This window comes from Condylostylus longicornis, unplaced genomic scaffold (genome assembly GCF_029603195.1).
Source record: "Condylostylus longicornis isolate FDR11 unplaced genomic scaffold, ASM2960319v2 ptg000030l, whole genome shotgun sequence".
NCBI classification, from domain to species: Eukaryota; Metazoa; Arthropoda; class Insecta; order Diptera; family Dolichopodidae; genus Condylostylus; species Condylostylus longicornis.
The window spans coordinates 10,889,432-10,904,709 of NW_026577999.1; the positions used below are offsets into that span (position 1 = coordinate 10,889,432).

At 22.1% G+C, this 15,278-nt stretch overlaps 1 protein-coding gene across 1 annotated transcript in view; it reads right to left on the reverse strand.

Moving 5' to 3' along the window:
- Positions 1–15,278, reverse strand: part of LOC129608148 (uncharacterized) — a 62,082-nt gene that overhangs the window by 939 nt on the left and 45,865 nt on the right. Inside the window, exons 2-6 of the mRNA XM_055519478.1 lie at positions 2,487–2,777; positions 1,282–1,837; positions 882–1,153; positions 609–803; positions 64–531 (exon numbers count right to left, since the gene is read on the reverse strand). Coding sequence (XP_055375453.1) covers positions 64–531; positions 609–803; positions 882–1,153; positions 1,282–1,837; positions 2,487–2,777 — 1,782 coding nt within the window. The remainder of the gene's footprint in view (positions 1–63; positions 532–608; positions 804–881; positions 1,154–1,281; positions 1,838–2,486; positions 2,778–15,278) is intronic.

Genomic DNA, 15,278 nt, shown 5'->3' on the forward strand with positions numbered 1-15,278 from the left:
CTTATGTATGCACTGTAATTGTAGTTTATTAAATAATTAAATTTGAAATGTAAAGTAAATTACCGGTTGATATATGAATTTCATTTGTAAAAGCTTCAACATCATTGTGAATTTCTCTTATGTTAGTTGATGTTTGAATTTCTGTTTTCTGTTCATACCAGGTAGTTGGAAAAGTGATTGCTGATAATTCTGTATTAATTGGAATATTTGTTTTATAAGAATTTTGCTGGGACACTGAATTTCTTGTTGTTGAAGGCAATAATATGTTGGATGTTGTCTCTACCATATTTATATCAGATAATGAACTTTTAACAGTTGTATATAAAGGATGATCTATGAAATTGGATGGCTTTGTAGATAGAACAATATCTTTTTTATAATTAAAATTAGTTTGGGTTTCAGTAATATTGTCTCTACTATCAGTGATTAATTTAACTGTTGTCATAAATTCAGTTGTAGTTCCAAATGTTTGTGTTTCTATTGTAGTTTCAAAATTTTCAGTTTGTTCTTCTTCATCTTTTGTGAATTCAACTAAAAAAAAAATTTAATATAATTCAAATTTAAGGTTTATAAAAGTGTATTTTAATTTTTTTTTTTATAAAACTAACATGTTAAACAAGTACGTTTATAATCTAAACAACAAGTTTCTATTTCTTGACATCCAAAATGACAATCACATATCATTATAAAATCATTGGTATTATTAATCCGTTCAATGTTTGATGTGGATTTGTTTACTATTGATTCAGTTTCATTACATCTATTAGTGCAAGTTATTTCATCTAAAGCTCCTGTAAGTTTATCTAAAACGGTATTGAAAAATAATATTATATAAGAATTATATTTTTTGGGAAAATTCCTAATTTATTTAAGTAAAAAACCTTCAGTGGTATATTCATTATTAATATCCGTAGTCAATTCTGTTTCATATTTAATTTTATTAGTATTGGTTGGTGTAGTTGATGTTTGTTCTAAAAGATAACATTCATTTCCTAATAATAATGCAACATCATCGATTGCAATATCACTTAAATGGCCGGCTCCAGTTGTTCCTTCAAATATAATTTGAAAATCTTCTTGTAATTCTTCTAATAAGAATACCGCTTCGTACCAATGATTTCCTTGATTATAAGATTTTTCCCAATGGAGAAAACTGAAATAAAGATACCAAAATTTAAAATTATAAATTAATTAGTATCAATTTTTTGTTGATATTTATTTAATATAAGTTCACAAGTCCTTATAAATTATTAATTTTATGTTCTGGGATGATTCAATTACCTTCCACTAGTTTCAATATTATCTTGTAAACTATCAATATCAATTGATAATGGTTTTACATATACTTTTAATGAGCCAACTGTTGTACCGTACATATGATACCAAAATCTAAAACAGCTATTTATACTATAATTTCTTGGATATATTGGTGATATTAATCTAGCATATGATAATGATAATCTATTTATAGATTCAATTAACATATAATGACCATCATATGATTTTAATGTTGTATGATCATGTTGTGGTCCAGTTCGTATTCTTTTATATATATTAACACCAGTTGTACGTTTCCATTCAAAATCATCATAATCATCTTGTTGCCATCCACAAATATCTTCAGTTTCAAAATCACAAAAACGTTGTAAATTTTTTTTATTATTGATTTTTCGGCATTTTCCTATCGGTCTATCCCATGTTGTACCATTACAATATGAAATTCTTCCAAAACTTATTGAATAACCATTCTCACAATATAAATGTGCAATAGAATTACTACGTTCATATGTTATAAAACCATTAACTGGAGTTTCTAATGTTCGAGAACAACCCCTTTCTATATATAAAATAAAATAATAAAGTTAGACGTATGTGTTTTTGTAGACAATTTTTAAGAATTAAAGTGTTTTAAAAATAGAGAGTTTTGAAATTTCATTATTTTTTTGTTTGTGTTCTAAAAATTGAAATATTTTTAAATAATTTATGTTGAGATTATTGTAGTTGATTTTTATATTTTCAGGTTCGATATTTACTTTAGTATTTGAATCAGAGGAAGAGAGTTATTAAAATGACTAACAAGGAGTTCATAATAATTTGGATTTATAATTGAATTTTTTCATTACAATGTTTTCCAAAATGGAAGTATGTAACGTATGCTATGTTTCCAGAAAATAGGTGATTAAGGCAAGTCTCAAAACTATAAGAATGAGATAATGGTAACATGTGAAAAAAAAATAAATTAATTTGGTGATTTGTAAATTTAGCGCTGATAAATTTCTGAATTTCTGAAAACTATACACTACATATTTAAGTTTATAGTTAAGAGTTAAATTAAATATTAAAATTTTTTCTGTAGGAATTTCTTTATTGAGTTGAGAGGTCTGTTAATAAGCATTTTATAATATTAATTGAATTCACCTCATTCTGAAAATATAATCACAATAAAATACACACTCTCTCTAATATTAAATTGACTAAACACTTACTAACACAAACCGGTATATCAATATCCCATTTTCCATTATTACCGCATGCAGCATAAGTATTACCAATTAAAAAAAAACTTTTATTACATACAAAACGTATTAATTTACCGCGATGCCTTAATTTAACATCACCATTATTTAAAATTGGTAATTCACAACGTGTTACAGGATTATTGTTATTATTATTATTTCGTCTAGATGAATTATAACTAATATTATCACCGTTATTATTATTAAATCTTCTACTATTCAAACGATCATTATTTTGAGATCTTCTTCTAGATGAAATTTCTGTTGTGTGAATTATTTTAAATTTATTTAATATAAATAAAATTATAACGAATTTAAATGATAATATTAGATAATTCATTTTAAAAAGAAAAACAAAATTAAAATTTAATTTCTTATTAATAGTTTTATTTTAATTAATTTTAGAAGAGCTTAAGAACCGACCGTTAGGTTTAGTTTATGTTATGCCAAGTGGACAAGAGAAAATTCTATATGTTAATATTTTTATTTTTGCAAAAAAAAAGAAATTGTGATAAAAGATTTTTTTATGGTTTTTATTTTCAGAATATTTTATTGGGAATTGTGTACATTTGTTTTCATGTTTCTGGATGATAATATCAAACTTAAAATAAAGAAAATAGTGGAAAAAATAGATTCAAAAAACAAGCAAGAACAGATTGATTATCAGATAAATTTGTTACCTCCAACTCAAAGATTTGAAATATTTTGTAATGAAGAATTTAAAGGATAATTTTGCTTTCATATTTTTAAGATTGTATAATTAGAAAAATATTTTCTTGTTTAAATTTAAGGAGTAGTTCCATTTAAAACACTACTTACATTGAGTGAGTTACACTGAATCAAAATTTCGTATTTCCTCTCCTATTTTACGAGAGGAATCTGTGGCCCAATATAATTTTGTAGTTATTGAGTTAAAAAAGAATAGTTCTGATTTCTAAAGTTTGGAAATGAAATTCCATTTCCTATTTATTCTCGCAGTATTATATATGAACAATTTTTTTCCTATATGCGGTATAAATTTAAAACTGTTATATGTACAATGTAACATAAATCATGATATTTTATTTAATCATATTATAAACGTTGCAGAAATTATTGATATGTATTATTTAAAAGTAAGAAGGAAATTAAATATGAAGATAAAATTTCATAAAAGCAATCTAATATTTACATTCAAATTTAAATATTCGTTTATGATAGCAAAATCAAAACTATATACATATATATGTATGCAATTTTGTTTTAATTTAAAATATTATTTAATTTATTAATTTATTAAAATATTATTTAATTTATTAATAATTCTCCTTTTATTATCTATTTTTTATTTCAGGCTTTAATCAACATTTAGTACATATTTTTGCGTTTTGCGAAAGTGATTGCAATATTATATTGAAGTTTTGAATGACTCTCTTATAGTTGAACTGAACATTATATGGATATATTACATTTTGTTGTAAAAATAAAATCTAGGAACTACAGTATTTTTCAAGGAATTTTGAATAATACATAAATTATAATGATAAGAGTATGTTCACGGAACATTTCCTTGATAAGTACATTATACGGACATGTGTTATACACTATACATGATATTTGAATTTAAAAAAAAAAACCAGGATGTAAAATATTATTGTATGGAATTCCATTACAAAGAAAGGGATTACATAATAATAATTATGGAGTGAAAGTTTCTGTTAATCTGCATTCTGTTATTGTTTATAATAAAATTTGCTATATTTTTTACAATTATAATTTCCTAAATGTTTAATGAATGAAATATTTATTTGGTTTTCGGTAGTGTAGACTACCTCTAGTTTTATAAATTTAACTTATTTTTGAACTTTTTATCAATATAGCTTCTTTCAAGTATTAAATATTATCAAACATGTTGTTTTTGTGATGGATAACATCAATTTTTGAAATCATGCTGAGAAAACTTTTATAAAGTTCTTAACGAGACTTATCAACCAGTTTAAATTGAAAAGGAGGCAATAATTATACGTACAATACTTATTTACGGAACAATAGAATTTTCGTAAGTACTGTTGTATAAAAAAAAAATTTATGCATTTTGTTAAATTATCAAAACTCTTTCAGCTTCCGTTTTAACAAATAAACAATAATTATAAAAGATTAGCAGCTATTTTTATATTGTGGTATGAAATGAAACTTTTTATAGACATTTAAAAAATTTTCAGTGTACAATAACTCTTAGTTAGCGTGTCAAAGTGTGTTTTTTTTTTATTTAAAATTACAATGGGTTTTTGCATTAACTTAGAGCTCACACAAACTTGCAATTTTTAATTATGGAATTACTGCTTGATTGTCGCGAATTCAAGCAACTAAACTATTGTGTTAATTTAAATCGAGTACGTTAACTAAAAATTTAAATCAGTTTGTAAAAAATTACAAATTGTTTGATTGCTAAATTGCATTAGATCATACAGTTGCATGTGTACTTGCTTGAATATAAACCAATATGGAATACGAACAGGGAATCAAACAGTTGCAAAAATGAAAATTGTATGTCAGCCTGACGTCTTAAACATTAATGGAAGTTGACTTTAAACTATCAAATTTAAGTACAAACTATTTTGTATGCTAATAGCCTGAGTGATGCCATTCCATCGAAAATGCTGTATTAAATGGGTTATTTATCACTGAATTTAACTCTTAAAACATAATCACATAATGTGTTGAACATTTTTTGTTGTTTCACAAATTTATAAATATTTTCCATAGATTGAATGAAGTTTAATCAAGAAGAAAACAATCACTTGAATCACTTTTCGTATATGGGCGCCATAATAATTTAGCGCAAAACATTAAAACAAAAAAAAAGCAATAGAAATAAGGACTTAATTAATTTACAATATTTATTTAGTTTTATCTGGTTAAAGTTTTTAACATAAAAAATACTAGTGAATGTGCATAAAGTGCTTTTGTTTGTGAATTATTTGCTGTTCCTATATTAAAGGTTGATTTCCAAAATAGTGAAATTGGTCATATTTTATAAAAATAATTTCGTAATTGGAAATTTGATATCATAAGATATAGTGGACGAATTGTGTAACATTAAAATCTTAAGTGGAAATAACGAATACGGTTGTATCAATATAGAATATTTTTTTTAAAAATTCGAAATCATTGTACAAAAATTCAAATTTTCATTTCCAGAAGAAAAAAGAATTGCAAATTTATTTTGTATTTTTTTTTTCATAGTTTTCCACAAAGTACTTATCTTAAATTACAAGAAGTATCCCTTGAAATTTTAACTTCAATTTATTTCGAGATTTTTATTTTTATTCATCGAATTTGAATTGTAAGCAAATGATTAGTTTATTATTCATGAAAAAAACTTGGTATTTCTGTTTTTGTTTTATCACCTGATTTTGAATAAAATTTTACCTTTAAAGAAGCAAAAGAAAATAAAAGTTAATCGAAAAAGAAAAATTTGATTTTTACGTTATTACGAAAAATTCGACTTAAAAAAAGGGATAATAGAATGGTTGTTTGCTCGTAAATTTTATTCGTACACAATTTATTGACAAATTTCTATTAAAAATCCGTTGTCATTATAAAATTTATAATAAGAATTTTGGGTTGAGTTAGTTTTTAATACAGTATATCCTAATATATTTTTTTTGCTAACTTAATTTGAAAGTTAAAACTATGTCAGTGTTTTTCACATTGTCGTGCACATAGATTGATGATACCTACAACTTTGTACCAACTAAACAACAATTTGAATTCGGCAGAATCCGAAATTTAATTAAATAAGTTTTTATAGAAATTAAAATAATAAGAAAAAAAAATCCACAATTTCTTTGAATTTAATTAAATAAGTGTCCTGCTCTGTTTTTGTTTTTGGATTTTCTTTGTACATTAAATTATAACTTTTATTTCAACCATTGTTTTTTTTGTTTTCTTCATACTTTTCAATTAAAAAATACACAGTACTTTTCAATAAAAATTAAAATATATAAGAAAAGAGAAAAGCTGGAATAAAATAAAATTAGAGGAAATTAAATAAATGAATTAAGTGCAAACAATACGAAATATACAGAGCTGAGTACATAATTTAAATTTTTCAAATTCAAAAGATGTTTTTTCATTTTCCAAAATTAAAAGAATGAAATACAAATGTAAAACAATAATCTTGACGAAAATTTCTATCAAATTTAATTTAATATGGCGATTGAATAATTTTGCACTTATAAACAAAGATTAGACAAGTGAATAATTGAGAATATACGATATGCCTTCTTAATTATGCTAACAATTATGCTTAATTCTTTTATTGCTGCCCGTATTTCATGTAATAAAGGAGAAATTGTGATAGCATCAAATTTCACATGACGGAATTTTTTCAGGAATATTGGGACTGGAACTTTGAACTTTTACTAGAGGTTACATTTTTGTTCGTCTGCTTGTTAAAAGGATAAATTCTGTATTTCAAACAGCTATAGTTTCTAATTTTATTAACGAAACTACAGTTGAATCCTATGCTTAAATTGATAGGGAGTGAAAAATGGAAAAAAAAATTGTTTTGAATTCACAAACAAATGTTATGCTACACTAATTTCTAAATAAAAATTTTTAAAAGTATAATTAATCTTTTCAACTTTAGTAAAATATGTGACCATATGTTATTGTAATTGTTTTTTAATTTCTAAATAAACATTAATATTTTCTTGTGTGTTAAAGGATTCTGGGATTTTAAAAAAATTTATTAAATTTTTACATGCCATTTAATTTTATATTTACTAAAGTTTGAATTGATAAACGACATTGTGTCAAAAATTTCATGTAAAAAATAAAATTTGAGAAAAATCAAGAATGTAAATCAAAATACAGACAAAATAAGATATTTCATTAATTTATTATAATATGTATATATGTATGTATATGTTGAAAATTTATTTGAATGTAAAAGTTAAGAATCAAGGACAAAAGAACTGTTTTAAAAAATTTTGAATCATTCTATATAAAACTAACATAATATTGTTAATAAAATTCACCTAATTTCAGAATTTCGAGTAGAATTTCGAGAAGTTAAACAATATTTTTTTTTTAATAGATATAAAGAAAATAATATTTTATTAAAAATGTTTCAATTGAAATAAAAACTGAGTCCTTTATTACGGTCGACAGCAATTTTTTAACTAAAATATTTACTATTCATAAATTCCATCAAAGTATATACATACAAACACATGATAAAAAACTTTCAACAATAGTTTTTTAATATTCTGTAAATTGAAAACTGAAATCAAAAAAGAAAAATTTTTTTTCAACTTCTTCAAACCCTTTTGTAATACATTATGTTTGTGTGTACAATGTGCCTACAAATGATCCCATGATATTCTTGGATCCCGTACACGTATTACTTTTGCTTTTAATGAAAACTTTTACTATACTAAATTTTCATTTTTACTTTTTTTTGTGAATATTTACTTTTTGTGATTGTAAAAATTACGTAAAGGAAATTTAACGAATAACATAAATTGTAAAATAGCCATGTTTCCACGTTTTATGAGAACGCAATATAGGTATACTAAATTCGATATTCGAATGAATAAAAACAATTTTAAAATTTTGCTTTCAAATTTTTATTTATAGTTGCATTTTTTTTTTGTACTGCTAAATGAATCGTGATGGAATTTTTTAAAATTTTATTAAATTATTTAATTTATTTACTACAAGTTTTGTATTCAAGACACGTTCTAGTAAAGAGTAATCAAATTCTTTGTACAAATAATATTTATTAATCAAATTTAGAAATTAATAAAACAATATTGAAATACTTTAGCAGTTAAGGTAATTAGTTCTCAATACAATAGTTCTCTTATTTTTTTTTACAATATTTTTAATGTTTTAAAATTGTATAAATTTAATTCGTATATGTTTAAATTCTTTATAACGTATAAAGTATATAATTTGAAAACAAATATTACCTATGTATACATATTAAATGTGTCACATTTTTAAAATTATTTTCGTATACAAATTACATTAGTTTTCAAAATCGAAAAATTTTTAACATTTTCCGAAATATTTCTATTTATTTTTTCCTGTTTTTGTCAGACTGCTGAAAAAATAAAGGTACATACATATATAATATTATATTTGAGATTTACATAAATATTGCTGTATAAAATACAAATATATTAGAATACAGGGTGAGCTGGTATTGTTGTTAAATGACCCCGTGGGGTGATTTCTTGGAGTTTCATAAGATAAATTTTTTTTGTGTGTGTTGAGGGGGTAGGAGAATCGAGTTGTCATTATAAATGTGAAAATTGTTAGTTTACTGACATACGGTACATTTGACATGAAAACTATGTGCGACAAAGTTGGAAATAGATAGATAATTATCCCGGCCACAAAAATTACAAAAAAGAAATTAGCCAATTTTTTTTGAAATTAATTAAAGTTTTTTCGAAAATTTTTAAATCATCAAGTCATTGTTATTATCGTCATCTATCAACTTTGGAAAAAATTATTTTTAATTAACATGTTGCTGTAGCCCTTCAAAATTACTGCTAGACATCCGAATTATATGGAAATACCACATGGACAACCTTGTATACTTTTAGAACAAAAGGTGTTTTCTATCACAAAAATTTATGTAAATATTTATTATATGATTTTTAACATAGAAGAATATTTTTGTAATCTTTGAAACTTCTCTCGGATAGGCTCAAAATACAACGTTTTTTGTACATTATATGAATGAAAATATAAAACATCTACATACATAAATGGTTAACTTATTATATTCAAACAATTTGTAAATTGACTTACCTTTTTTGTTTATCAAAACAAAAATAAAATCTGTATATAAAAGGCAATAAATGAAAATAGTAAAAGAAAATTTGTAAATTTTATTACGAAGGTCTAAAATAGTTTTTTACTAAATAATATAGTACTTTTTTTTTTACTTAATATTTTTAAACTTATGTATATTGCCTTATATAAAATATTGTAATCATATTGTTGTATTCATACATTTTCAATATTGAATCATAATTTTGAAGGTGTTTTATGCGTGTATATGCTGCACATATCATTCTGAATACAAATAAATCTTGTAAACTGCGTTTAATATGGCAGCTGCAATGGTTTGCTTTTTTTTTATAATTGTCCAATAAATTGTAATATATGTATATAAGCGATTCTATACCCGAGGGTAACGAACCATGTTAATCGGATTACAAAAATTTACAACTTTTTGCTCAATTGATATAGGTATTTTCTCAAAGAGCGCCTAAAAATATGCGAAAAGCGTATAATGTTTAATTTACTTGTGCATTCAATATGCTTAACATCATCGTCAGAATTTCAATTTCTTCATTTAATTTTTGTTTTTGTTAATATAGTATTTATGATTTAATGAACTTGAAAGATTTTTTTCAATTAAAAATAATATAAAACTAATACAAATTTAAAATATTTTGTAATGCTTATACACTCAACATACTTTCATACTCATATATGAGATTTAATTGAAAATTACAAAGAAAGAAAACAAAAACAAACCATTGCTTAAGTACTTTTGTAAAAGACAAATTTATATAAGGGATTTTTAATGTTCTTCGACATCACGAATAAAAAGAAAAATACCAAAAATTATATACATTCGTGTGTTGAATTTAATTAGACAATTTCAACGTCAAAACATAATATTTTTTATATGTACATCGAATTTTGTTTATTTAGAAAAAATAAAAAAGTATTTTACTTTCTAATTTAAAGGGATAACAATAAAAGCAACAATCATGATAACATATAAAAATTATATATGTACATATGTATATAAAAAATAAGAGTCTCCTCTTCAGAAGTTTATTCAAACACAATAAAATTCATTTTCTTTTAATATCCATTTTTCTTTTGCATTCCTTTTTTTCCATTTTTCCTTTATCCTTTAAAAAATATTTAAGATTTCGGTTTTTAAGAACCTTTTTTTTTATGTTTTTTTTTATTTGTATTTTTGTAAGAGAATTTAAATTGAAGAATTTTTTTTTTTTTTTGGGAATTTCAATTCTTTAAGTTGATATTACATCAGGGTACTTAATGATAATGTGAAATAATAAACACAATTATATTTTAGTGTCAATCTTTCTATCTGTACAAAAATTAACAAAATTTGTGTGTATTTTGAATATACAACATTTCTTAAATATACTAAATGTTTTGTTTCTTAAATTTCATTTTAGATACTAGCTGGTTTGTCTTATGGAACCATATAGAATGATAATTCTTTGTAGATCATAACCTATGAAGATCACACGACCGAAAGTATAACAACAGGAAATTATATCAATATTTATTTTTGACAAAATATTTTTAAGTAAAATAATTTTATTCATTTATAGCGTAGAGTTTAAGTAGTAAATATCAAACAAAATTGTTTTAAAAAGCGATCGCAAAAATTCTAAAAATTGTTCTGTTGAAATTCGATGATGTAGATAAAAATTTATCGATAATAATATTATATAATAATCAAATAACTCAGAAATGTAATATCTACTATAGATCTATTTTAAAATCAAATTTTAATGAAGTTTTTCTATATCTAAAATTCGTAAATAATTTTCAAATATCATTGTAACCAAAAGATAGGATTAGGAGACTTGTAACATTGGTATTCAAGTATAATTATTAACTTTTTACCTTATATTAATTATTTAACCAACTAAATATTTTAATTTTTGCAATTATTTTAATATGAAGACATAAAATTTATTATATTTGAATAATATTAAGGTATTGTTAAGAAATTTTTTTAAGAAAATTGTTTTTTTCATATCCTTTATTTAATAACTTTTTTATAAATTTTTTTCTAATGTATTACAATTCTACAGTAGATACTTTGTGGATTCTTTTGCAATTTTGTTAAATTCACCTTTCTAAATAAATTTAATTTTTATTTATTTTATTTTTTTTTTTTTCGTTCAATTCTTTGCTCCTTTTTTATGAGTATATTTTAATAATGAAAATTATATTTTTTTTTACAAGGACACGACATAATACATATAATATGATTATGCTTACAATTATAAAAGTATTTAGTGATATACATTCATACTCATATAGGTAAAAAGTATAATTAAAAAAATGAAATTATAAATTTTTTTTTTTTGACAATGTGAGTAGATTAAATAATATTGAAATTCAAAGAATATAAAAATTAATTGTGTAAAAAAGGTTGATATTAAATGTATGATCAGTTAAAATTATTAAATTACATTATTAATGTACAATTTAAATTTTAATTTTTAGTTGGAATTCAATAATGGTATATAGTACTCGGAAATTGATGATATTAGGATGTCCCATAGTGGATGTACAAATGTATAATGGCGTGGTTTAAAAAATGTTTGAGTGTTTGGAATGTGAAAATTCCAGTAAATGAAGTTCAAAACTTAGAACAAATTAAAAAAAAATGTAATTTATTACATGTATAAAATTATTACATAATTAATACATTAGACTTAAGTTAGGTAAAAATTTGTCAAATTTTGTAAAATTTTATTAGTTCTGTTTACTATTCGGTTTATTAAAGATTAAGTAAATTTATTAGTTGAATCTTATAATTGTACCATATTATTTGCTTTAATCTTATAATTGTACCATAACAGTTTGAGCTATTGATGGGGCTGAGTGTATTATGAAATCATCACGATATAAATAAATAATATAAATGTAAATATAAATTCTATTAATTTAACTAATTCGTCTGTTTTTCCATGAAACGCATATGTTGTAATATTAAAAATATTGTTTTAGTTTAATGTAGTTACATTTTACTACATTTAAATTACATTTGACTTTTAATATCAAAATGTTAAATTATTCTCTATTTTACAATCTTTATTCTAAATTTTCAATAAAAACAATAATAACGTTGTTTTCAATTTAATAAGATTTTTTATTTAAATTTTTGAAATTAAATTAAAACAGTAACGAAAAGGTAATTACAAATTTATTTTAAATTTTATTAAAGGTAGTAAATTCTTCGAAATGGCGCAGAAAATTGAATCTTAAAGGCAATTGACCTATAATTTTTATTATTTTAAGACTTAATTTAAAGGCAATAATTAAGAGAAAATATATTATTATTTTTTTTTTCTTCTTAGTTTTGATTTACAACTAATTCGGAACATATTTTTAATAAAATACTTTAAAATTCTTACAAAAATAATGATGGCCATAAATTTTTAAAGACGGTTTATATAAAAATATTTCACGATATCGTTATACACAACTACATACATACATATATGTATACAATAACGAATAACATATTGTAACAAAATTGTTTATTCAGGGTATCATTTTTGATTTATTAGTTTTAAGAAAAAAGTATCCTTTTCAAGGCAATTTTAAATTATTCCTTAAGTTATATAAAGTTAAATTTGTTAGCAAAAAAGGCAATGTTGTAATAAATAATAATTTGAACGTTTTTAGAATATATACATATGTACATGCGTATTTCTATAATAGGAGTATGTATGTAAAAATATAATTTATTCAAAATATTAAATTGAATGATATTAAAATGTCTATTTATTTTATTGAGATGATTAGTTACATAATACTATATACAAAATTGAAATCTGTGCATATAAAAATGGTTACAATTATATTCGAAATAAGAAATTATGATAATTACTTTAATTTTTATTCATTTGTATTACATTGTTACAAATAACAATGTGTATATTAATATAACAATGCTGTATATTACATTGTTACAAATAAAAATTTATAAATTAAAATTAATTCAAAATTCACAAATTCAGAATAACAATTATTTTATGAATTTTTATTTAGTTATGACGATTATTAAAGAATATTTTAATAATACAATGTGCTTAAAATCTAAATATAAAAATACATTTTAATAGTTTCATTTAATTTAAAATGGGGAGAATAATTTAATTACAAGGATTATTGAAAATGATTTTTGTTTTTAAAAATTATTTGTTAAAAAGAATGATATTGATAACATAGAAGAGTTTTCTCTAAAATGTTGTTTAGCTTTTATTATAAATCTTTTATAAATCTATAGTCAAATATTCGTAGGAAATGTAAGTTTTGTATACTGTTTTCAAAGATCATATAGATTTATGTATTATTTTTGTAAGTTTTGTTTATGAGATTAACACTATTATTTTATTTAATTGGTAAACAATCTTGTTGTGTTAATTAATTTACATAAGATTGTATAAATTCAAATGCAATCCTCATTAAATTCATATACAATAAAATAATTTGCATAGGTATATAACAAAGTTCAAACTGATCAATTTCATGTATTCTCTTGTACACTGTAGAAATTTTAGAAAAATTAATGTTTTAAACTTTATAACAACATTACAAGGAGAAGCGAAAAGTTTATTATTTTATCTTAGGTTCATATTATGCTTCTCTACTATAATTCAATTAATTAATTTGTTTTTAATTTAAAATAAACAATTTTTGTTTTGAATATTTATTTTAAATATGAAATTTCTCATATATGTCCAAGTATAGAAATTTAAAGAACACATCCTTTAAGAGTTTTATTTAAGTATTTTTATTTAATTATTAATTAACAATATTAAAACTATAGTCGTTTATCCAATTTAATTTTCTTATATTTTTTTTTACAAAAGCCTTTCTGGAATAAACTAAAAAGTAAAAAAAAAAAAATTAAAATACAATTTTTTTAAACTTTGTTTAGGGGCGACATTAAATACCCTTGTTTCTTAAAAGGTAAAATATTATTTTTAAGGTACATACATATATATATATAAAATACAAAGTGTTGAATTAACTTTTGTAATTTCTTGTACTCGATATACAAAGTTTTATTTTGTATTTCTTTTAAGGGCATAAATTAAAATTATTAGGGTAGACCAATTAACCTTGTCTTTTTGTTTTTTTTTAATTTTTTCTTTAAAAAATATTTCAAAGAAAATCTAAACAAAATAAATCAAAATAAAACTTTCGATTATTAATCTTCTACACTAGGGGGAAATAAAAATTATAATAAATCTACATTGAAATACTTTGTTACTATATAACGATAAAATTTTTGAAATATTCACAAAAGAAAATTTTGTAAACAAAAGTTATATAATTATATTAAAATGTATGCAAATATTCTATGTGTGCATATATGTGTAATATAACATAAAAATCCTTTTATAGAAAAGTCTTTTTTTTATGTAAATAAATTTGAAATTCTTTCTACATTATGTGTTTTATATTACATAAGAAATTCAATATGAGAAAGAAAATTTTTTTGTGTCTGGAAAATAAAATAAATAAACAAAAGATGAGTGTAGTGTCATATTGTATTTTATTTTTGAATACGACAATTTAGTAGTTGATGTCTTCCTAACTTTTGTTTTACAAATTTAAGGGAAAATTTTCACAGTATTATTGTTTTTCACAATGTTTGCTTTTGTTTTTAACTCAAAGTTGTTCAAAAGTAGTGGAACATAGAAGATTTTTTATAGATTTTTAGAATTGAAATTGCTCAATTTAAATAGCATATTGCTTCCTTTATTCCTATTATGAATCCAAAAAAAATTCTTTAATAAATACGTTCTTCTTTTCAAAAATTGTCTTTTATACAATTTTTTAAATTAGATTATTATTTTTCAAAAACGGTGATTAGAAAGATTTCCCAAATTTGCATCAAATATCGAAAACTTCTATATCCTTTGTATTATCATTGATCCATTTTTGTTTCTTAAATCT